Source organism: Rhinichthys klamathensis, unplaced genomic scaffold (genome assembly GCF_029890125.1).
Source record: "Rhinichthys klamathensis goyatoka isolate OS25496 unplaced genomic scaffold, OSU_Roscu_1.1 h1tg000206l_1, whole genome shotgun sequence".
In the NCBI taxonomy this organism is placed as follows: Eukaryota; Metazoa; Chordata; class Actinopteri; order Cypriniformes; family Leuciscidae; genus Rhinichthys; species Rhinichthys klamathensis.
The window spans coordinates 3,291,795-3,318,316 of NW_026606731.1; the positions used below are offsets into that span (position 1 = coordinate 3,291,795).

Sequence of the window (26,522 nt, forward strand, 5' to 3'; positions counted from 1 at the left end):
TCCGGGCCATATCCAGATCAGATGGTGGACCTGCACCTGGACCAATCCACAACATATCCCTGAAGTGCCAGACTCATCAGCCCTGTGAAGGCCTCATCGACACGACAGCCATCAGCACTGATCCTCAACAAACTCGTCTCCATACCGGCGTGATGACTCCGACTTCCAAAGATGGAACTGGATAATATTCTGAATGTTCTGATCCAATCTGACTTCTGACCTGTAATGCTGGCTGAATCTTAATCATACACTGTTCGTTTGTTGGCCAGAGGAGAACTGGCCCCCGCCCCGACTGAGCTTGGGTTCTCCCAAGGTTTTTTCCTCCATTCTGTCACCTGATGGAGTTTTGGTTCATTGCCACTGTTGCCTTGGCTTTTGGCTAGCTTAGTTGGGGACATTTAATATTCAACAATATTATTGATCTGCCTTACTTACGGTGGACGATGACACAATTTTCTTCCAGAAACAAACTTTATTGTATTATTTTCATGTTATCACTTTGAAGCTGCTTTGATACAACTCAAAAAAATTAACTAGGAAGGTTGTGCACTTCACATAATATATTTATATTTAGTTTACTTATAATAATTGTGTTTTTTGACTTGAAATGTTTTTTTCTAGTAAGGTCCACGTAATTATGTCTCAACTTAACAGTACAAAATCCTAATGCGCTGCCTAAACACAAACCATTTATGTTAAGTGAAAAATTCTTACATCCAGAGGGTGGCAGTATAGTGCGAGCCAACTGCCATTTTGCCCGAACTTAATTTGATTGTGTTCAATCTGCTTAATTATATGTAACATTTAAGTTTACTTAATCCACTTGTGTTGGATTACATGATTGATTTGTGTTGCATTAACTAAAACTGGGCAGTGCTTGTTAGTGCCCAGCATGCTTTGCATATGGTTGAATTAAGAGAGAATAAATGTTAAAATTAAGTGTTATTTTATGTTTTTTTTGAGAAAATGACAAAAGGGGAAGACTTGATAGTGTGTAATTGTGTTTAATGTTCAATTACATTTGAATTATTAGCACCATTTAAATTACAGTGGGTTACCATTGTGGAGAAGAGTGGAGCATTTTGTTTGGCTGTGGACTGATTTTATTATTTGAACTGTTTGGTTGACTGAGCATGTTAATCTTAGCATTTAAGATGCTAATATGTGCTACTGCTAGCAAATAGCTAGCTGTAGTCTAACAATTTAATTATGTGTCACTAAAATAAATGAAATATTAATGAATGAATGAATGAATATAAAAAATACCCGAATCATGTCAGGAAGCCTTTAAAAAATCACTTTGAGACTACTTTAATAGGGTTGCTTAAAATGACTTAATTCCATGATGTTGAAGTTACATGAACAAATTATGTTGAAGTTAAATGAACAAATTATGTTGAAGTTACATAACAAATTATGTTTGTTTAACATAACCTAGTTATGTGGAACCTGTTGACGAAATAAAATTAATTAAAGCCAACATATCATTTTATTGTAAAAAGCGCTAAAGGTGACTTGACTTGACAGTGGAGCTGTCCCGTAAACACAGGCCTACACGATTTCATTAGACGACGACGAAATGTTTGACACGAAAATAGTACATTAAGAGTGAATTCGGACAGCTTTGATTTCTATAATTAATTTCAATAGCGAAAGTAGGCGCGAAACTGAAAACCAGAAGTGGAGTTAAAGACGAGTGTAAATTTCTGTCGCTGATCCGCTCCACTCGCGTAGCTCCAGTTTTTTTAAACTATCCATTCCTACTATTTCATTAGCAGAGACGAAAATGACTATTCTACCACTAATTTTGCCTGAAGCAACATAAAAATAAAATAAAAAAAAGTGTAATTACAGGAAAATGATTTGGTTTAATGTAAATCAAGGATTATTAAATCCTATCTTATATTATATATACTATCTTATCTTTTCCACAAAACAAAAAGTTCAAATAAAGTGTTAATAACATGTTTTATTTCACAATTGACAACAAAATGATCATACAAATAATTTTATATTAATTACAAAATTCACCCAAATAAAAATAAAATTATGATATATATACATTTTAGACACAATTGTTTAAAATTCAATTCATTAGGGTAACTCATACAGCAAGGGTAAAAAAAAAAAAAAAATTATTTTGTTCTGCTCTCCTATGGTATGGGCATGGTTATCTATTTTTTCAGCTGGGATTTCTTTAAAATTTTTTATAAATTCTGGCTTTGGATAACTGCAACACTGTGGGCAAAAAATCAGATCCACAATAAAACAGTAGCTTATCTTTCACCAAACACAGTACAGAACTGCACTCTCAAGTAAATGACAATCACACTGCTGAAATGATATTTTAAAAAGTAAGTCACATCAGGTTTTCTCTCAACAACTAAATTTTTTTACTTTTTCCTTCTTAAATACACTGAAATACCAATTACCTCACTAAGGGAGCACATATACAAGCACACAGTCTCAATGTGAAGCTGCCAATAGTTTAAAAAACTCAGTTTTACTACTTCAATGCAAACTTTTACATTTTCTATTTTTCACGTGCTTTCAAGTTCCTGCAATAGTTTTGACATGAGCAGCTTTATAGTTCCTTAATTATAAATCTGTCCTTCAATCAGTAAAATAAGGCAGGAGTATCTGAAAGAAACATTGTTATGAATAAACTTTGGTGCTTTGAAAAGAATAGTTTTGTGGCACAAGTCGGTGATGCTACATGTGGTTATAGTGTCAACATTCCCACCGGATAAACAGGCCACTCTTGCCCAATCAAATTATAATCCGACTTCAGTCTACAATCTCAATGGCACTGAGTATATGAAATAAGGCTAAACAAATAAATGCCTTTACTTTAGTACATCTGACCAGGACCGTTCTTTGTTTACATCAACAAAATCACAAAATCATTTTGCACAAGACAGTGTTCCACCATTCAATGTGTGTTTTTTTTTTGCAGTTCGCATTGATCCAACCACAACAATCAAGGATATTAAGAACAAATAAATTACAATTATACAAAACACACAAAAAAAGAAACATATTACAAAGTTGCATTTAAAAAAAATTCTAAAATTCTCTGCACATTTAAAAGCAAGATAAGTGCTGCTTTAACCATGCCTCTCTATAGTCTAAGCATTAGCGTAAGCTAACATGAGGTCTCGTTGTGTGTGTGTGTGTAGTGCCACCTAAAGGCATGATTTGTGCAATGACAGTCCTGTCAGATCTAAAACCTCACACATATTGCTCTATAATAATGAGCAGGAGTGTTTTTAATTCTGATAACGGTTGTAAAGACTCCAGCATGGAGATTTAGATCCTCCACTTAAAGGGTAAATTATTAACAGTGATCTTTATCCTCAGGGTTTCGGTCATGACGACCAAATCAAATCATACCCCAATTTTGTGAAATACAGTACTGATCACTGAGCACTTCCTGTCCATGGTCACTTAATTTACTATTACTAGTCAGTACAGAGAGTTTCCATTAAAATTCATCTCTAAGAAATTCAACTACAAAAAAATATTAAAGGGACAGTTCACCCAAAAATTAAATATCTGTCCTCAAATTGGCTACTGTTACAGTACTTTTATGAATTTATTTGTTGTTGTTTTTTGGAATTTGACAGCCACTGGTCACCATTCACTTTCATTGTACGGAGAATAGCAGCGTGAACATTTAACTAAACCTCTTCATTTGTGTTCCACAGAAGAAAGAGAATATTCATTTTTGGATGAATTGTCCCTGTGTACAGAATTAGGATGATACTGCTACAAGCTAATGAGGTAGCAGCTGTAGGTGTTAATGAGGCTAGCTTAATGCTAGTTTAAATAAATCTTTTTATGGTCTTTTTTTTCTCCATATTTTTAACCTTACTTGAGTAGTTCGTTAGCCTGAATGCCAGCCCGAACTCCGCCGACAACATTTTTTGGTCGGGAAGTTCGGTCTGGACTCGATCCATTGAGGAGTAATTATGATCGGTTCAGAAATCGTCGGGCCAATCAAATTGCCAGGGCGGGCTTTATACGATGATGGACAGATGATCTGCAGTTACGTAATCATCACGTTATCAAAGAGTGCTTGGGTTGAACTGGTTTCCCTCAAAGTTGACTGCAGCTGGAGAATTGAGATGTATAGATTCCGCTACTGCCTCTGTTGTAAAAGAAATCGACAGCGCATTAATTTTAAAAGACGAACAGAGAACTGCAATCAAGGCATTTTTTGTCTATCGGAAAGATGTGTTTGCCGTCCTTCCTACGGGATTCGGCAAAAGTTTAATTTATCAGCTGTCTCCGATGGTCACTAAGAAGATGGGACGCAATGAAAACACTGTGGTCGTTGTGTTTTCTCCTTTGTTCGCACTCATGGAGGACCAAGTAAAAGAAGCAACACATTATTTTACAACTTCTTCCAGCGTGCGTGCAGTTGAGTTCTATTGACAACTATGCGTAGCTCAACATACGTCACTTACTGCGTTGCTCTGATTGGTTGTAGGTCTATCCAATTGAGTGCAGAGTTTTTTTTTCCCTGGTTCGGTTAAGACACGCCTCATAATCAAAGCCCTATGGAGCAGTATCAGACTCACATTCTGACTAGAATATGAGTATGACGAAGTCAGGTTAGTAGTTCGTAATTGAGCAGAATATTTGCTCATATTTAATAGGTAATGTATACATTAAGTGCGGTCGATCAGCATTAGCATAAGATTAGATAAAGGGAAGCAGATCCAGTTCTTTTGAACTTAAACATAATGTGTTTCATACTCTCAAGTCATTGTCTAAAAACCATGCAGGAGTATTTGAGCATGAGGTTGCATGTATAAATATGTCATCCGTTTCAGACATCTGTAAACCTGTGACAACAGCCATCATAGAAATATCTTAGCACAGCTTGAGGTCTTCATGAGATGGAGTCAAAATGACTAGAACTTTGTTCTAGTCGACAAGCAGGTGTTGAGGGAATGGTCAGCAGGTTGAAAGTTTTTCCCCAAAAGTCTGGAAACAGTGGCGATGAGACTGGATTTGGTTGGAGCTGTAGTGGGAGAGCAGGAGTCGTCGTCTTCCTACATTTCTTTCTCCTTCTCACTCCTCACCTCTTTCTCACGGCTGGACTTCATGAAGTCACTTCTCATCAGGCGGTAAAACAGCACAATGTTCATGGCGGTCATGATGGCCAGACCCACGCTGCCGATGGTGTAGCTGGGCAGGGGGATGAGGTCACGATTCAGCACCAGCCAGCGGGTCATCCAGGCCAGAGTGTTGATGCGAAACACCACGTAGGTGCCCAGGTTTATCATGCTGTTGACACGGTAAAAAGTACTTTTGGCTAGGCTGGCCATGCGGAGCACTTGCCTCAGGTGCAGAAAGATCGAATTGATCTCAACCAACAGCGCGACCACTGAAAAACCCACATACCGACAGGTCAGCACCGAGATCCCGAAACAGGTGATCACCTGCAAACAAAAGAGATGAGATTGTTTTTATTAGGAATGGACTCAAATTTAGGCCAAGGAAAACTTTAAAGTCACCGTGAAATCAAAATTGACAATTCTTTTTTTATTTTATGGAATATTACAGTATTAATGTAATATTAATGTAAGGATTTATCTGTACATGTTTTTTTTTTAATACACATGCCCTATTTAATCTTTTTTTTTTTTTAAGATGTATATTAACTGGAAATATACACACAAATGTGAAAATATTCAAATGCACTAGGAGTAACAATACCTTCCCCCTTTTTCATAACAATTATCAAGAACATTAAAGGAAGAAAAAAAGCAAATAATAAAATAAAGTAACTAAAAACACAATCATATATGTATATGGGAGGGACAACCTGTCACTCACATGACATCACAGCAATAACAAACCACGACAATCTAACAATCCAATAAATTCCTGATGGACAAAATTAAGTCTCACCCTACATTTTGTTTTTGTTTGAAAAGCCATTTTACTCGGATATTAGTCACAATAACGAAGAAAAGACTTCATCCTCAACCAGTTTTTCCAGTTGTTCCAGTCTTACAATACATTGACAGAAAAAAGGTTGTGTTCACCTGTGAGGACATTCAAAGCAACATCAAGCAAAACATGAAGGCTGAGAAGCTTCTGTTGCTGAAGAACGTGCCACATTACCCGAAGCAAAAGCCTTTTATCCTTTGTTGTATATTCTGAAACAATTTTTTGTATGGTACAAATGTGCTAATATTAGCCAAAAGCCAGTTTGGGCTAGATTTATTTTGAGATCATTGTTAGTATTCCTTTTTCGTTTAAAGTCTTGTACTGAACACCACATTCATTCACATGCTGAGTGTTTTATCATCTATACTAGTGTTTCGAAGACCGTTTTGAGTGGGCCCCAGAGTGTGTAGTCAAAGAAACCACGACAAACATAATTCTAAATGTTTTTCTGATGCAAGACTTTTATTTTAAAAGAAGTGCACGAACGCTGTTGACTCTTCTGTCAGACGCAGTTTGTTTAATTCAACTGATTCGTTCAAAATGCAGGTTCAGATGCACATCTGTTCTGCTGTGTTTGTTTGGAACTATTTCCATTGGCGAAATAGAGCAAAAACATACTGTATTGACTAAGTTTTAGACTTTATGTCTAAAAATATCTAAAAAATAACTTTTTATTGAACTGTTATATAAAATAAAGATCACATTTGCAATCATGCTGATAGGATATTTGAGAAAAACAGCTCTCTTGCTAGTGTGATATTAGAAGAATTCATTAGAGGGACATTTTTGCTCCCAAATCTGAAATTGAGGCTTTTTTATTCATTTTGGTGGCAGTTTTGCCCCACACTCCTATTAATTTCCCACTACTAGATGACTGAAACATGACATATAACATACAATTTAAAGATTACTACATTCAATTTGATGAAACGAGAGCGAGAAATGGAAACCGCAGAGTGGATTAGAGAAAAAGTCATTACAGAATGCTTTTAGCATGGACTGAAATCCACTCCACTCATACTGTACTATGCCTGCTTGAGGGACACCTCAGCCCATGAGGGCAAAGTAGTTTGTAGCCAGCGCCTTGTGCGAGTCCCTGGTGTGTCTCAACCATTTTTGAGAAATAAATTTGCTTGGTTCAAATTCCTAAAAAATGCCTAATGACCATGGGGAAAATGTGGGTCCCATGGCCAAAGAACCACTGAGAACACTGATCTATGCAGCTGTACAATATTTTTAAAAAATATAATATATAATTCTTTATTTAATTTCAATTAAGCGTTTAATTTGTGGGTGCCCACTGTGCCCAAAAATATTTGGTTTAATTTGTGTGGCTGCCCATGAATTTCAAGGTTAGCGCATTTAGTGCAAAACCATCATATAATATCATTTTAAGGTTGTGTTTGACCCATTCTTTCATCTACAGAAAGTTTAAAGGCCAGTTAAGCTACACACAGACTAATGTGCTTAATTTCAGAAGCAGCTCTTTCGTCTTCTCAACACTAATCTGCTGCGAGGAGACAAGAAACAAATGAACATGTGTTCTGAATCATCTGATAACAGCAGGGAGAGGCTTAGCTGAGGACAAGGAGCACAAAGGCTCTGTTGATCAGTCCTAAACCTGACATGGCAACAGCCAAAGCGTTCAATCACAATGAGTGACACTAATCCAGCTGGAGTTCTACACTTTAAACAGATCCCAGTGATGACTTTTGCCAATATTACTACAAATAGAGTTTCATTCCCCATTAATTGTCTCTATAAGCATTTATAAGCATTCTTAAAGAGATGGTTTACCCAAAAATGAAAATTTTGTCATCATTTACTCACCCTCAAGTTTCTTTCCTCTGTTGAACACAAAATATGATATTTTGAAGAAAATGGGTAACTAAACATTTTCTGGTCCTCATTGACTTCCATAGTATTTTTTCCCTACTATAGAAGTCAATGGTTCCCCACAACTGTTTGGTTACCGACATTCTTCAAAATATCTTCTTTTGTGTTCAACAGAAGAAACAAATTCATACAGGTTTGGAACAACTTGAGGGTGAGTAAATGACGCCAATTTAAATTTGGGGGTAAAGATCCCTTTAAATAAAGAATACCAAGTCCTGAACCAAACCAACCATCTCTAAGAATAATCGAGCAAAAAAAACAAAGGTGAAATTTCTGACTGACTGTGTATGTGACATTGTTTTTAATTTAATGAAATAATGTGAATGATAAAAAAAAATACTATGGTACAATATAAAACTATTAACTTATACTCACTGAAAAAATATTGTTTTTTAAATAAATATATCTGATAACGGATCTTTTTTGGGGGTGGGGGGTTTGTTGTTAAATCGAGTTTTAAAAAATGTTTTAAATTTCCTTTTGGATGAAAGAGGATTGAAAAGGAAAGTTATCTTCCACTAGATGGCAGTCTATACCTATCATTACAAAACATTGTAAAATGCATGGATTAATCTGAACTAGTATGTCATCAAAAGCTCCTACTTAACACTTATTAATGCACAACAAATATTGAGCATTTAGATCCATGAAGTATTATAATTCTGAACTTCTGTAATTTATATAATTTTTTTTACGTTTAAAAAAACATGTACAAATCTGTTATCAAAACCGGTATGATGAGTCTTACATAGAGCACAAAGGTGCGGTTACATGACGTCCAATACTGAATTACATGACTGGGTGGTGTTCCCGTGACGCAACTCCTTTTGTAACAGAACATAAATTCCGCAGGATGAGTCTGTAATGCAACCGTTCACATGACACCCGCCTGGTTCTTGTGGTCAGGAATGTCACAGCAGTAAGGCTAGTAATGCTATTCACATTAGCACTGCTGCTTTGACACATGCTCTCTCTCAAAAGCCCATGGTGTGGGTTTGAAGCAGGCAAGTATAATAGCTGACTATCTAGCTATGTGGACTGTAAAGACTTTGAGTCTGCTTTACATTGTCTAACAAAACAGGTTTACAGTTAGACCACAGATTATAGTAAACAGTGATGGTTGGAACTTTATTTAAAGCAAATAAACAGAAAATATTAGCAATCTGCTGGTTTAGCAAGACCGCTAGCTCTGTAAACCTGATTCCTATCTGTAAAATGCTTCGCTGACTGCAGTGAAGGGCCCGTTTTACAAAGACGGATGATTACTAAATAAGATTTGTGTGACCTCAGTCTTATGACTGGGAGGATGTTGACCTTTGGTTATCACTTTGTCTTTCTCTCGGTGAGGTTAACTTGTCTTCTTACACAACGTTTGAGTTGGATAACTCTCTGAACATCACAAACAAACCTGTTATCTTCAGGAGACTATTTTTCTCCTAAAGGTGAGATGAACATCAGTCTACTATATGAAAGTAGTATAATACTATGTTGATGAACATTTCATATTAGTAAGGAATATGACAAGACCTGCCTTAAAGGGATAGTTCACTTTGAAATTCTTTTTTGATATGTTTTAGCTTACCTCAAGGGCATCCAAGATGTAGGCGTCTTTGTTTCCGCAGTAGTTTCAATTTTGATATTTTTAGGTCAAACCGTTCTTGTCTGTCAGTCATATAATGCAGGTCTATGGGGTCCACCTCAAAGAGCATGCACAGAGAAGTCCAAATTAAACATGATTTAAACATGGTCTGCGCAAGTGCCGGAAGTGAAAACTCACCACTCCCGGATGAGTTCACGCGAGCATACGTAATTGTTTTCTTTCACGGTGGTTTAAACATCCCGGATAAGCGCAAATTAGTACCATTTTAATTAGCCGTCTTACCTACAATCTCTGTTCTGTGTAAACAATGAGTGACGTACACGCGCGAGAGATCACTTCCGGCGCTTGCGCAGACCGAAGCGCCCGCGCCCTCAGATCACTTGGACGTGGCTGTGTTTACAAGAGGTAAAAACGATATAAATACTGTTCGTTTTTCAAACACAAACTGCTCGTTTCGTGTCTTAGGCCATCAATGTATACTTACATTTACGAGTCATTAAATCATGTTTAATTTGGACTTCTCTGTGCATGCTCTTTGGGGTGACCATAGACCTGCATTATATGACTGACAGACAAGAACGGTTTGACCTAAAAATATCAAAATTGAAACTACTGCGGAAACAAAGACACCGACATCTTGGAGGCCCTTGAAGTAAGCTAAAACATACCAAAAATTAATTTCAAAGTGAACTATCCCTTTAAACACAAAATTAGGTGTGTCGCCAGTCAAAGACATCAAAACAAACACTCACTATTTTACAATTTGTAATATTTGAACGGCGACCATAATAAAGAGATAAAACACTATAACACCCTTCTCAGCCATGAAAAGAACATAATCATTGACAGGAAAAGAGCAAAGTCTTCATGTCATATACATCACATAACATGTTGCAAGGTCATGGGGTTGATTCTCAAGGAACACACATATACTGATTTAATGTATAGTTTTACTGTAAATGTATAGCATACTTTTATTCACCAAGGATGCATTAAATTAATAAGAAATGACAATAAAAAAAGATTCATAATGTTACCAAAAAAAAATCATTTTTCAAATAAATGCTGTTCTTTTGAACTTTCTAGTCATTAGTTTAAAAAAGAAAAAGAAATAAAAGAAATGTGTGTATTATTCATACAAATATTAAGTGACACTACCGTTTTAAAATTGATAATAATAAATGTTTCTTGAGAAGCAAATCAGTTTATTAAAATGATTTCTGAAGGATCATGTGACACTGGAGACTGGAGTAATGATGTTGAAAATTCAGCTTTGCATCACAGGAATAAATGACTTTTTAAAATATATTCAAAGAAAATCTGTTCTTTTCAATTGTAATAATATTTTACAATATTACAGTTTTTACAAAATTTTTGATAAAAAAAATGCATCCTTGGTGAGAATAATTACAGTCCTGCACATGACATTCAGGAAAAAAAGCAAAAAAAAAAAAAGCATATGCTGATCACACCTGAATATTTTTGTTGTTTACAACAAAAACAATGCCCCTATTTTCAATACAATTATGCATAAAAAGTATTAATGCTGATGCAATAATAACATCAGATAAGCACATGCCTGTTAGAATGCTCCCATGTTGTTTCCCTGTTGTAAACCTACAGGTCTGTGTATGTGTCTTTGGTTTCATTAACCTCTCCCAGCGGGGTCAATTATCACTAGTACGTCTCTAATTTCTCCATTACACAAAAAAACATGGCAGATACAAACACCTCCTGGGTTACTCGATGGTTGGGGGTAGCAGTTCCAGTCTGAAACCAGTTAGGCTGGTTACAGGTGAAACTGGTTTAGAACGGTTTGCGTACAGGCCCACTTGAGCAGCATCCAGCATGTGTGGAATACTGAAGCTCAGTGAGAAATGGAGCACAGATGCAAATGGCTTTAGGACCACATGAGGTGATGAGAAAAGAGTGGACAGGGGGACTAACAGCGAGGACACATGCTTCGTTGAAGATAAACACAAACGCACACAAATGAAAGCATTTGAGGGATAGTTGGTATGGTCACTTTTACGATGATTCAAGAAAGAAAACCCTTTAAAAGTGGCCCATATAAATTGTGCACTATTTACACCACCATTCAAAAGTTTGGGGTCAGAACAATTTAAAAAAAGAAAAGAAATGACCTTTTATTCATTCATAAATGTAACAAAAGCATTTCAAATATGCTGCTCTTTTGAACTTCTTATTTATCCAAGCATTTTTTAAATAAATGTATAATGGTTCCCTTCCCTCAAAATATTAAGCAGCACAACCGTTTCTACATTGATAAGAAATGTTTCTAGAGTACCAAATCAGCATATTAGAATGATTTCTGAAGAATCATGTGACACCGAATGACTGCTAAAAAAAAATCAGCTTTGCTATCACAGAAATAAATTAGCTGCAAGCAGCAATTATCGGGGGCAAACCTTTCAGAAATTATAAGCAAAAATATCAATTTCTCCTGACCACTAGGTGACACTGCACAGAAACTAGGCCTACAGGTACCCTCAGGTCATGGTTTTCATAACACAAACATACCCTGCGTCTCAATGTCCATACTATCCTTCCTAAACAGTATGTGAGATTAAAATAAGTGTGTCCCAAAGCATAGTAGAAAAGAGTATGTCAGAAATCCCCGGATGGTGTATGTGGCGAGCAGGACGAGGCCGAGGGCCGTGAGAGAACGGCGCAAGGCCGGTGGCGTGATTGATAATGAGCGACACCGTCGCCACGCACAGGTCTCGTATCTCTCACGGAGGAGCGGAAGCATAAAGGAGGAGCGACGACAGTGAAGATCGAGAGAGGACAGGCCTGGACTTGTTTTATTATGTGTGACAGCAGTCGTCCGTGGGGGGCTGCTGTCTTTTACTTTCATTTTGTATTTGTTCATTTTATTATTAAATTGTGTGTTGAACGTTCGCCGGTGAGGGCAAGACTGCGCTGTAAACAAATGCAAGTAAACGGGTGAGCTGCGTTTTTTTCTGGACAAAAACAAAAATAACGTTTATATTTATCAACCGATTTCAGTGGTTTGTATGTGGTGTACAAAAAGTTCCATCTCTAGTTATTTAAAATCTCGATAGTTAGACTTCTAAAATATTTTTTTAATAAGGAATTGCCAAAGCTCAGGCTTGTCATGTATTTGGATTTTTATTCTTGGATAAGAATTGTGAAGACCTCCATACTGAGGTATAATTACATTTTCACATTAAATGAAAAAGTTTTCTTATTGTGGAAAGCATTTTCTGTCTTTAACCCGATTTTGGCTTTTCTTGTGCTTAGAATTGACCGCCATTGAGAAAATGAAATAATTCGGTAAATTCAAAATCACACCGGCAGGCTGCTTTCTGTATTTTTATAGCACTAAAATGATAGATATTTACAGATAGATACTCCAAATATACAATAAAGATAACTGATGGATCCTTATGGTAGGCTAATACATATGATATGGTACAACTACAGTGGCAATGCAAATAGTAAATATAAGATAAAGTTAATAGTTTATACTGTTAATAAAAACAGTATACAGCAAATAAAATAGTAATGAATAGTATAATTATATAATATCATATCATAAGTACAATAATATAATAATAATAGCATATAGTTTATGTATAATACTACAATAGCAATAGAATATGAAATATCAAATGACAGAATAGTTAAATAGTGACTAGTGAATAGTACAATAATTTAACAGCATAAGTATAATAGATTGAAAATCGCAAGTGGTATAATATAATAATAATAATAATAGCAAATACAAAGTAATATCAATTGCAAAATAATATAGACAATAAAAATAGTAAATAAAATAGAGACTAGTACCTACCCGAAAAGAGTACTTGTCATAAAAGTAGATTTTAAGAAAATATAGATGAATATTCAGATTTCAAGAAATTTACTTTATAATATAAAATATAATAAGCTAAAACTATCATATAAATCATGAGAGTTATGGGAAAGTTGCCATCCGCAATATGGCGGCGCCGTTGACGTACGATCCAGCGGCCAATAGAGCGCCTATATGTATTTATTATGTCTATGACTCTGAAGGCTAATATTGCCCACAACCCATTGCCGAGGAGGAACTACAAACACTAGTAAAAAAAAAGTGTTTAAAAACTACAAAACATGGCGGATATGCGCGGCTACGGTGGGAGGTTTAAATAAAGGTTTGAGTGATTAATCAAAGTTTATTTGCGTTATATTTTATCTGCAATAACAATGTGGACTTTTATAAAGATCCGTTTGGCTATTAACTGCATCATTATGCATTAATACGAGGACTCGCTCCGCATGAAAGACCTGCGACTGCGGATCAAGATGCATCTGCATTTCTCTCCGATACAGGTAGGAAATTAAATTAAATGTGGAGGATTTTATCTTTGACAAGATGATTGACAGGCCAGTTTACCGTGTCAGGATGCGAGAGAGCAACCGTTAAAGAGGCAATTGTATGATGTGATAGTAATAATAATAATAAGAATAATTCATTACATTTATACAGCGCTTTTCTAGGCACTCAAAGCGCTTCACATGGAAGGGGGAATCTCCTCAACCACCACCAATGTGCAGCATCCACTTGGATGATGCGTCGGCAGCCATAGTGCGCCAGAACGCTCACCGCACACCAGCTTACTGGTGGAGAGGAGACAGTATGTCCCAAAGCTTGTCTACTTTCTGCTACACACTCAAAAGTATCTACTTTTTCTCGAGTAAATACTTTTAGGGCGTAGTATAAATAGGCGAATTGAGACGCAGCACAAGTTTGGTCAGGATACGCTAAAGCATTGCGGAGATATAGCCTTACGTTCATTTGGCACAAATTCATTTGTGCGTTATTCGAGAACAGTTTGACGAATTAACTTGAATTCCATAACTTTGTTTCCAGCCCTATAGTTTCCAGCATTAGCAGAGATAATTTTTTTATCCTTAAGAAACTTAATTAAAAGTGAAATAATTTAAAGACAGAAACACAATTTGTTCAGTAAACCACTGTTTAATAATAATTAAAAAAAAACTATTTTAATGTTTAATAAGCAAGTCCTCCCAGTTCAAGAGCGAGGAGGGGCCAGATGATGTGAGAATGTTAAACTAGGCTGGGAGATAAAGCTGAAGGTGTGTATGTGAAAATACAACATTATGAAATGAAGGTGTTGAGAGAGCTGAACTCAAAGGGTGTGGTAAAGTGTTAGTGGAGGGAAAAAAACTATACAATGAACATGCCAGTTTGTGTTTATGAGTCCAACAATCCAGTGAATCATTGATGATTTTAAAGTTGGGTAACATGAGAGTTTGAAGCGGCCGGGGAGAAGAGAAGGTTTCTGAAAAATTCCAAGATATGTATAGCGGTGAGTGATGGAGACACATGAAATCTATACTAAGCCAAACACAATTCCTTGTGGAGACAAACTTCCTAGCAGGGTTTGGTGATATCTTGAATGTTCACATTTTTGGTCATATTCTATCTATCTATCTATCTATCTATCTATCTATCTATCTATCTATCTATCTATCTATCTATCTATCTATCTATCTATCTATCTATCTATCTATCTGTCTGTCTGTCTGTCTGTCTGTCTGTCTGTCTGTCTGTCTGTCTGTCTGTCTGTCTGTCTGTCTGTCTGTCTGTCTGTCTGTCCATCTATCTACACACACCAAGTGCTGGTCAGAATTTTTTGCCCACTTGGTGAATATGATCAAAGATGGCTGTAAAAAATAAATATGCATTGTTAATAAATAAAATCTTCCATGTATCTGAACAAGATGTCCAGGACCTCTGGCAGAAAATTATTATATAAAATTATATAAAAGCTCTTTTTTTGTTTGTTTCATCTCTATAGAATGTTTGAAAAGTAACTGACACTACTGGAACTTCAAACTTGGGTTCTACGGTCAGATGAAACAAATAAATGAGCTTTTTTGGCAGCAAACACTTAATATGGGTTTGGTTCATACAGGGATAAAAAAGTTCCCCTATGTTTAAAATGAAATACTCTGCTGTATCTTTAATGCTGTGGCCCTAATTTTCTGCCAGAGGTCCTGGACATCTTGTTCAGATACATGGCATCATGGATTCGATCGAATACCAACAGATAAAAAAAATCAACCCCTGACAGCCCGTGCTAGAAATCTTATAATGGGCCATGTGTGGATCTTCTAACAGGACAGTGATCCAAAAACAAACATCAAAATCCAAACAAAAATGGGTCACTGAGCACAAAACCAAGCATCTGCAATGGCCATCCCAGTCCCAGACCTGAACCCTATAGAAAATGAGTGGGCAGAACTGAAGAGAAGAAGCGCCAACATGGATCTGGGAATCTGAAGGATCTGGAGAGATTCTGTATGGAGGAATGGTCTCTGATCTCTTGTCAGATGTTCTCCAAACACATCAGGCATTACAGGAGAAGACTTAGAGCTGTAATCTTGGAAAAAGGAGGTTGCAAAAAGTATTTAATAAAAGGGTTCAATTCTTTTACTTTAATGTTTTATAATAAAATATCAAAAGGATTAACAATGCAGATTTATTTTTTACAGCCATCTTTGATCATATTTACCAAGGGGGCAAATAATTCTGACTAGCACTATATATATATATATATATACACACACACAGGCCTCGACATTAACACTCGCAGCAGTGGCGTGTAACGCAATCACTCCTACTGGCCACTTTTGTGGGTTGAATTTTATATATAATTATAGGCTATATTTTTCCATTGTAGTCTTTTAAAAAGGCAACTGAAATATTAAAGTGCAACGTCATGTAACAAATATTGTTTTTACGATACTGAAATATCTGAAACGCTTCCAATACTAATTTCTTGCAGAATACTACCACCTAAGCTTTCTCGCTCTCTCATCTCTCCAACAGCGAGTTGACACACAAACCCGCATCCCCTCACTCACTTGTTTCATTTGCTCCACATGAATATTGTTGGTGTTACAGGGCTTGAATTTCAGTGTGGGATTGAGTGTATTGCACATAATTTGACTTATTCCTGCAGATTTTGTGCTCACACGCACTGAAAAAGTACAAAATAATGTAGTCAAAATGCCAGTCTTGGCGAGTATTCACATAAACAGTCAGTTATGTTTTAAGTGAACGTAAACAGATGAGAAAGAAAACGCATGTTTAACAGTATACTGAATCCGTGCGTCAGGTCTTAAAGTGACATGGTATCCACATCAAAATTGTGGCCAGTGAAAATACTGAGTGGCTAACTTTGGAAAACCACTAGTCACAGTATATCTTTCTGAAAATGAACACTAAAAAATGTAGGAAATGCTGACTCTTTTCCCTTCTTTGTAAATGACAGTGAGATTGTGGTGGAGATGTTTACCCAGTCATGGTCAGGAGGACAAAGTCCACACTGTGGAATAAAACACAAATCACAAACCTCACCCTGACAAGACAGGGTAAACATAATATGACCCTGAGAAAAAGCAAGGCTAGGTTAGTAAAACCCCCATAAAGTCCATGTCAAATAATGGCAGGACCCCCCAAATAATTATACACGCCAGCAGTCAAACGTTTGAGGTCGGTACAAATTTTTAATAACATTTTGGGGAAATATTCTGTTATGCTCACCAAGTCTGCATTTATTTTATTAAAATACAGTAAAATTAGTAATATTGTGAAATAAAATAATAACTTTTCTTTTTTGAATATATTTTAAAATGTAATTTATTCCTGTGAAGCAGAATTTTCAGCATCATTACTCCAGTCTTCAGTGTCACATAAACCTTCAGAAATCATTTTAATATGCTGATTTGCTGCTCAAGAAATTATGATCAATGTTGAAAACAGTTGTGCTGCTTAATACAAAAAAAAAAAAACACTATTCAAAGAATCTTGAAAAAAAGTATAAAGTTCAAAAGAACAGCATTTATTATGTATTAATGTATTATTTTTTAATATTATAAATGTTTTTACTGTCACTTTTTGACCAATTTAATGCATCCTTGCTAAAAAATATCTAACTAGCCCTGAACTTCTAAACGGTAGTTATTAATTCACCCTTTTACAACAAGCCATTTTGCATGTATTTGTTCATACTTGTCGGAGTATACTATGTTCATGTAAACCAAAATAAACTAGACAAAACAAAGACAGCACCATCATCTTTTGGCATCAGAATACGACTAAAGTACTGATATGAAAAAATCTGATAAACTGTACACACAAAAGACCAAGCTATTTTTAAGCACAATAGCGTTTCAACCCCTCCATTTGATGAACAAAAACAGCATTCATAATTTGGGAACCGTGCATAGCATCATGCATTCACACATGCACAACACAGTTGCCATGGGAACCAGACATGTACTATGGGGCGGTGCTCCAGATCCACTTAGAAGTACTCAGACTTGAGGCATTGAAACGCTCTGAATCAAACAGGACCATGTGTCTTCAGGCCTTATTCTCAGTACGGTACACACTGAACCCGACACGCCAATAATGTTCCTCGGCTGGCAGCATTCCTGTGTTTTGTGATCGTCACATCACTCAGTGCCAAAATTTACCTACATTTTCAGCCTGACTTCAATCTATTGGAAAGACAAACATCAGATGAAGCTACTTCATACAAGGAAGTTCCATTAAAAAAAAAAAAAAAAAAGCAGGAAGTTTTCAGAATTTCATGTCTATTTTCTTTTTTTTGGTTGCTAGAAAGACAGATCTTATTTATAAGAGGATTGTTTTGGCTCAGACAGCATGTCATCCAGGAAGGTTTGCTGCAGTAAGTACAAACAGAGGTCTCTCGTGATATGGGCAAGGGTCTATATCAGAGAAAGACAGAGGTTTCTAGATCTACGGGTTTTAGAGGAAATTGAGTATCTCTTTTATTAGGGTGCTAAGCATGAGCATATGTGGACCAGATGTCTCTGCTTCTGTCTGGAAAATGCTGAATGCATGCTGCAAAAGGAGGAGGGATCCAACCACAAATACATTACGCTCTGGAGGCAAAAGTGGTTCCCTCGCTAGTACACTTTCTTTCCTTCTCATTCCTCCGATGCCTCTTAATCTTTCCATTTCCTTCCAACACAAAGCTGTTAACCTCTGACTCAATGTATACACTTTCTGTTATCATTTCCAGGTACAACTGCAGCGGATATACCGGTAGTCAGTGGGCAATTAGGTAATACATTTTTTATAAAATTACTGTATTTACAAAGGAATCAAATCAAACATACTGTTTCACAGTGTTGGGGAAAGTTCCTTTTAAAAGAAATGATTTAAAATATTCCATTACTCCCTAAAAAAGTAACTTATTGTGTTAGTTACTTTTTAAAGAAAGTAACTAATTATGTTACTTTTGCATTACTTTTTCTCACCTGGGCTGGACTTGGTTGTTTTGTTTTTAATAACAAAACAAAAAAAAAGTTCTATTTTTGGCAAATGTCAAGGCTCTTTCACACCAAAAGTGAAATGTTGGAGGAGAAGAAAGTTTAACACTCTTATTTCAGCAATAAAAAAAGATACACAAATGTGATGTTTAAAGGGGTTCTATTTCTATTATGCCCTTTTACGAAGTCTTGATTTTGTTTTTGGGGTGTCCTAGAATATGCTTTCATGATTGTTTAAAAAAACACTTTTACAGCACTTCTAAAGATTAGTACAACACCCCTCTCCCCTATCTGGCTCGAACGAGTCATTAGTTGCCATTTCGATGAACCCCCTCCTTCCGAAATACCAAATGTCCTGTGATTGGTTAGCTGGCCCAGTGTGTTGTGATTGGCTCCGCGTGTTTGAGAAATGTCAAGCCCCTTACCATAACCTTGAGTTTCATCTGCTCAGGTGTAAATATTAAGGATCAATTTCAAACCAATTCAAGCCTGTTTCAGACTTAAAGGTACAATATGTAAGAATTTGGAAAAACATATCCAAAAATCACTTGCACAGTGTGATATATTTCCTGCAGTTGTGTACTTGCAATATCCCAAAATTCTCCAAAGATTTTTTATTTCAGAGAAATTCCAATTTTAAATAAGTGGCCGTCCCGGAAAAAAATGTCGCCTGTCAATGACGCAATATCCGCACTATCCTCGGTTTCCGTTCATACTGCCATAGCCATGACGTAACCATGGCGACAGACGTGGACAACTGGGTAGTGTGTAACGTTTAGCGGCACGCGGTTCTTGTTTCTTTCCAACATAGACCATGGCAAGCAGACTTTGGGACAAACAAGGAGAACTAAAATGAGGATCAATATCAGCGTGGGCGTTTTTGAGATGCCGAGAGCTCCACGTCCGCGACTAACTTGGACTTGACAGAGCTTCACGAGTCACGACTTGATTAGACAGGTGAGCAAATGTACATAAAACAAATCAATGTTATATAACGTTAGCTCAACATGATGAAATGTTAGAATATGGTCAGTATGTTATTCTAATGTTGATCTAGCTTACTGCTAGTTTTGTATAGCAAACGAACTAACACGTAGCATAACATTATAACTTTCAACACACATTTAAATGCCGTTTAGTGTGATAGTGTAACGTTAGACCAAGTGAAGCAGCGCTGCGTTACCTCACAAGTTTGATTCGTCTAATAAACTGACCTGTGTGAGTAATCCAGCACTTGCGGGTAGTTCGGTAGAATTAAATGTCCTTATTCCTTTATATCCGCAGGACTCGCGTGTGATATCTGTCTCTTTAGCAATCGCGACCTGCTTCATACCACTGTAATGTTAAAAAACATGAATGTTTGCACTCTTCCATAAACATTATTAGATCCATCAGCTTGACAGCAAGTCCCATCATTCAGCTCATCACTGCGTCATAAACCTATGCCTTTGTTATTGTTGGAAACTGCGCCCTCTTGTGGCGAATAAATCTTACATATTGTGCCTTTAAGAATGTTAAAGTAAAGGATCATACCGTGCGGATTTCAAGCACAGACTTTGCAAGCACGGATTTCACAGGACGAGTGGTGTGTGTTTTCTTTGTAATTTTCTTGTACATTTTAGATACGATAGATAGTTGCATTACTTGTTTAAAAAAGTAAATCAGATATATATATATATTTTTTTTAAACTTGTTAGTTGAATAAAGTAATCTGTAACTATAATCAGATTAACCTGCCATGCCAACACTACCGCAAAACAACTGCCAGGTAAAGATGAGAGAAAAAAATAATAAGAATAAATTAAAAGAAATTAAATAAATAAAAATGCAAAGTAAAATTAATCAATAGTTTTAAAGGGATAGTTCGGCCAAAAATGATATTTAAACCATGCATTACTCACCCTCAAGCCGTTCGAGATGCATATGTCAATCTTGTTTCAGACGAACACATTTTCAGTTATTTTAGAAAATGTCTTAGACCCTTCAGTGGATATAATGTGAAGCAATGGGGTCCACCTCCTTCAAGTCCCAAAATGTGCATATATCCTTCACAGAAGTAATCCATCCGGCTCCAGGGGGATAAACGAAGGCCTTATGAGGGTAATCCGTGCGGTTTTGTCGTAAAAATATACATATTTAAAACTTTATAAATGAAAATATCTGACTTCCGGCAACGATCGACACACGTTCACGGGTGATGTTTTGCTCTGCTCTCTGGCTGCGCGGGCGCGTTCGTTCTACGTCACGAAGCTACGCCCTACCTCGTACGCCGACTTCCATCACCCGTGGACGCGCGTCGATCGTTGCCGGAAGTCAGATATTTTCATTTATAAAGTTTTAAATATGTATATTTTTACGACAAAACCGCACGGATTACCCTCATAAGGCCTTCGTTTATCCCCCTGGAGCCGGATGGATTACTTCTGTGAAGGATATATGCACATTTTGGGACTTGAAGGAGGTGGACCCCATTGCTTCACATTATATCCACTGAAGGGTCTAAGACATTTTCTAAAATAACTGAAAATGTGTTCGTCTGAAACAAGATTGACATATGCATCTCGAACGGCTTGAGGGTGAGTAATGCATGGTTTAAATATCATTTTTGGCCGAACTATCCCTTTAAATTAGTCTTAATGAATAAAGCCCTGTAAAGCCAGGTAAGTTTCAGGTTCATACTTAGGAGATGTTTACCCAAGGCCAAGACATCTAAAAAATAGCTAAAGTCTTAACATTTCAGACTTCAAAGACATCTGTCTGAATGTTCATTACTGTAGTGGTGGTAATTAGCTGCTAAAAACAAAAAAAGAAGCAGAAACTTTAGCATACTTAACCAAACCGACTAGTTGGTTGAACAATCCCAACTATGCAGTTTCATTTAAATTTGTTTTCACTGTAAAAAAAAAAACATAATGCAGTTGTAATGTCAGGAATGTGCAGGCCTTTTTCTTACTACAGATGACTTGTTTACCACTCATGCATGCAACTGACAGCTTTATCCAGAGTCAGCTTGAACCAGTCAGGAAAGGCTGCAGGTTTAACACAGCAGAGCTGGATTATCAGGTACTACAGAAAATGCAGGGGGCTGCAGGGGGCACCACTCGACTACATCACATTAGCTATTGAGTAAAATCTGTCATTGAGCAAATACAATCACCTCAGGCTTCTGTGTTTAGGTGAACTAACAAATCACCCTTGACTCTGCCAAACCATCGCACTCCCTCCGCTGTGTTTTGTATTTTTCCACCGATTCTAGAAATGAATGAGCACTAATACAAACTGATCATCTGAGCCTCCTCTGAGGCATGCAGGCTTTAATTAGCAAACTCAGTTGTGCTAAATGAATGGGGGATGAGACACATTTGCTAAACAAAGCACCATTTCTGAGAAACTGATTTAAAGGAGGTTTGTGGTGATCCAAATGCCAAAAATGTTATTGGGTTAGCGTGATGCTTTTCACAAAACCACCTCTGGAAACTTGAGCATTTGCAAAAGTGACAGCCAGGCAAGCAGTAATACCCACAAAACCATTTTTAAATTTCACAAACCAAGCAAACCATTTTTAATTTAAGTAACAGTTCTCTTTTTCCGTTTACTATACTGGCATATGACAACACTACTTGGGTAGATAGTGGGCCTCACAACCCGTGCTTTTCCACTGCAAATGTATGACTCCTTAAGCAATCAGTGTTTCCACTTCTTCTTCTTCACCTCAAATCAGGCTCATTCTTATGTACACGCTACCATTTAAGTTTTGAATAGGTACGATTTAAAAAAAAAGAAATTAATACAAGTTCATTCCATTCAAACTAGGCACATCTAAAACAAAGCTTCTCTTATTATTACAGTTTGGCTCATGATGTAAACAGTGGGGAAGAACAGGACGGGGTGGAGATGAGAGGGTCTGACAGTTTCTCACACTGCCATTAGGAATCTGGCAGCATGTTCCCTCCAGTCACTTCACTGAATGAAATCCCAAGAAAAGAGGGAACAACAACAACTTGGCTACTTTGCCAAGTGTTGACGCCATAGAACACCAAACAAACCAAAGCTCAGAAAACCCATTTGGACAGCATCCTTCCTCTGCCCATTGCAACAGAGCAGGATACACTGGCTGTGATAATCTGTATATGTACTGAGCTAATGCAACCGATTTGTTCAAACGGCCTCGCTATTGATTTGTTTATTTTACATATCTTAGCTATTTCAGCATTTTACCCTCGGTTACCTCTGCTGACCTTCTCACCTCAGTATGTCTAAACACACACAAAGACACAAAGCAAAGAAAGGTGGTCAGACAGGTTGCACTATGTGAATACACTGGAATCAGGTGTGTGTAGCTTTAATTAGATCAGTGAGTAATACAGAAACTGCTTTTGGAATGATGTTAAGGTTTACCACCAAAATCTCCTTCACACCAAGTCAGTGGCTTTCTTTTAATTCTCATTCATTTTTTTCTATTATTTTTACCATTATATTCATGAAAATTAAGCACATTTACCATCCAAATTCTCATTACTGTAATTCAAAAAATAATTACATTTTATTTAAATTATTAAGTACTAAGAAATTAAGGTGGTACATGTTGACCTTTAATTTAAGATGATTATATTTTTAAAAATCTCCATCAATTTATTAAAATAATCAGAATGTAATGAGAATCACTTTTGGTATTAATGATAAAGACGACAAATGTCTGGAAGCATTACAAATGACAACTTGGAGGAAAATGTTTAACTGTCAAAACAGAAAATCTGAGAAATCTTAATGGTCTTAAACATAGGCTTTCCCCATTTAGCAGTTAAGTAATTGGCTTTCTCCAAAAATACATAATTTCTTTGTACCATGTTTTATGTCTACTCACCACTACATGGTGGAAAAGTAGCTCCCATGAATGGCTGATCTTCTGATTAATAACCATATCAAAGAAGTCATATATGAAGTACCCTGAAACACATAAATGCATATTAACACTGTATTTCTCAAACAGTGCAAAGATCATCCAACAGGTTTTTCAACCAACAGATCCCATGATGACAACAATTGTGTTGGTTACCAAGATGTCATTTCCAGAGGGCTATTTATATCCATCCATTTCCCAATAAGAGGGTCTCCATGGAGACTGCATTTTAGAGCAGATCAACAACAAATGAAGCCAAATATGAGACTTCATTAATAGAAATGATAAGCATTTTCAAAATACATGCCTGTTTCCTGTTTTAGTTCATATTACACTAGTTCATTTTCTAAAACAAGCCTTACCATCTCAGGTGAAAGGATGAATAGATATTGTCTATATGTCTATATTGAAGCATATTAGAAACATGCGTTCCTCAGACTTTTGAGCAAGACCATGAATTTTTAAATTGAGAGAATATAATAAACTTAAAAGCAAAGGCCCATTCATAAACAGTCATGTGACCTATGGGGGTAGCACTGGTGCCTTGCTGGGACGGATCATAAAGCCAGCCATTGATTCAATAGCTAAAGCTAACATCTCTGCCAACTGTATGTGGGATTCCTCAAAGTATTCAAAATATTTCTGGTATTTGGAATTTTAAATGGGAGTTATCTACTTTTTAGTTGAAAAAAACATTCCAGTCAACTGTGCTACGTTTTAGAGTGGTGCAAAATAACACACTACACAAATTATAGCTAATAATCAAAAGGGAACAGAAAATTATGCTGGATGTTTTCCAAAAAGTTTCATGTCACATTCTCATTATTGCAATGCAAAAAAAAACCTGTCTTCACTGTAATGCAAAGAAATTATACATGATTTAAATAATAAAGAATTTATGAATCATGTTATTATTTGTTGTACCTTTAATTTATGCAGATAAAAAAAATCACTGTATCTGTATTAGAATCACTATTGGTAATAATGGGATTTTGAAAAAAAGAAAGAAAAGAAAAACATGGATTAATCAGGAGCAATCAGACTTTGGGGAGATATGCTTAATTGTGTCAAAAAATAAATAAATAACAAAAAAGTCCTAAAATAGTCTTTACTTTGGAGTGATTTACCCATGTAGCAGTAAGGTCACCTATGAAGTCTAACCCAGTTTCCTTCAATTACACTGGACATGACAGAAGAGTGTGTTTGTAAAACATGGGCATAATGCTGCCTTCACGTGCTATCGGAAATTTCCTACTTCCTACTACTGAAGTCGTGATTACGAGCTCATCACATTAAAATTTTGACGTGAGAGGGCGTTCATGTTCAATTTTTTAAATAAGAAAACAAAATTCTTTATACTTACCGATTGATACAGACACTAGGGCGTGAGAGAAAACGGAGTACGTTGCTATCAAATCCTCAGCCATCTGGGGGTGCATGCAAAAACTACAAAGACAGACGAATTATGATTAGGGCATGGCGTTTAAATAAAAGTGCATCACATTTGTGAAATATATAGGGTAGTAATGAACAACGTTCATATATCAAGTGATATGAACCACATGTGTAGTCTATGTGCAGCCTATCAAATGGCCAAGTGTCTGTTTAACTGCATCTAGGCTATTAAACATAGTGGGTGGCAGCCGAAAAGATGTTACTCTTGGATAAAATTCTCAAACATCTGATAAAGGCATCAAACAGACGGTGCATACGGGAGTATATGGGTGTGTATTGTACTCCTCATGCACATGTGGGGGAATTCTGGCACTCACCATAGCACGGACCACACTCCTGTTATGACGCTGTGCACGAAAGACGTGGAGATGTTTTTCCATTTCCAAGCGTTCCTCTGAGCTGTCTCGGGGATGGGAAGTTTGCCGATTCCATAGTTTACCAATTTGAAAAAGCCCACCGAGGATCCAGCGGTCAAAATCACAGAATTCAACTCCATATTTTAAGCGCGCGCTTGTTTTCTTGTCACTACCCGAGATTCTCGCGCGCGTCTGGACTTTTCGGTGATAACCCCGCTTTTTGCGTTATTTCGTCAAATATACATCCCGAATTGTTTGTCTCTATTTCATTTTCACCTTCAGTAGTCCAAACATAAGCGACTATGCCGTCTCTGTCTGTAGGCAGAGCCCTTGTATAATTCAAATTTATCGATACTATCTTTGTTAATAAAAAAAAAAAGCTTTTTGTTTCAGTGCTCAGTTTGTTCGGTCCGATGTAACGTTTAAGCTAAGACACTGATTGCTCAGTTACGATCGGCAACAATGAAATAGTATCTAATGCATGTGTTACAAAATCCTGACGCTAAACGCTTGTGTAACTTTTTCGCTTTTACAATAACCAAACAAGAGAATCCCCGCCCAATCATCGTAAGGCGCGTTTGAGCAAATGAGCGTCTCGGGCGTGCGATTCCCTTACGTCTAGTCCCGCCCCTTCGTGTCAGAGTGGAATTATGGGAGATGTAGTAGGCTTTTATATGCGTGGATTTCGTAACTTGCGAAAGTAGAAAAGAAAGCTGTCGAAGTTTTCCGCTGACGGACGCCCAGATTGTATCTTTGATGCGCCATAGAGCTTCTCCAGCCTCTTCATTATCCCATATCTGATATAAAATGATTTTATTCAACAAATATTTTTCTATGACTGTTATAGCCTATAGCCTGTTTCACGAGTTCACACGTAGGCTACATGAAATCTAAAGTTGTATTTATGCGTATTTGGCTTGCTGTCCGGGGAGGGCGCCGAGCTCGGAATTTTGCCCGAACTCAGGGTAAACTCAGCCGAGTGTGAGGTGAT

At 36.7% G+C, this 26,522-nt stretch overlaps 1 protein-coding gene across 1 annotated transcript; it reads right to left on the reverse strand.

Moving 5' to 3' along the window:
• Positions 1-4,625: 4,625 nt before the first annotated feature.
• On the reverse strand, positions 4,626-26,075 carry tlcd2 (TLC domain containing 2). The gene is made up of 4 exons (XM_056263485.1): positions 25,493-26,075; positions 25,084-25,166; positions 23,685-23,767; positions 4,626-5,450 (listed from the first exon to the last, which is right to left on the reverse strand). The coding sequence occupies exons 1-4, from the start codon at positions 25,669-25,671 to the stop codon at positions 5,061-5,063; spliced, it is 735 nt and encodes a 244-aa protein (XP_056119460.1). The 5' UTR covers positions 25,672-26,075; the 3' UTR covers positions 4,626-5,060.
• Positions 26,076-26,522: the final 447 nt, after the last annotated feature.

What these genes read in the sequence shown, in the direction of transcription:
- tlcd2 (XM_056263485.1), bottom strand. Translation starts at nt 25,671, where the DNA reads ATGGAGTTGAATTCTGTGATTTTGACCGCTGGATCCTCGGTGGGCTTT. An exon ending in GGAGTGTGGTCCGTGCTATG is followed by an intron (nt 25,167 to 25,492) that starts GTGAGTGCCAGA and finishes CTGTCTTTGTAG; the next exon opens with TTTTTGCATGCACCCCCAGA. An exon ending in CCTAGTGTCTGTATCAATCG is followed by an intron (nt 23,768 to 25,083) that starts GTAAGTATAAAG and finishes TATGTGTTTCAG; the next exon opens with GGTACTTCATATATGACTTC.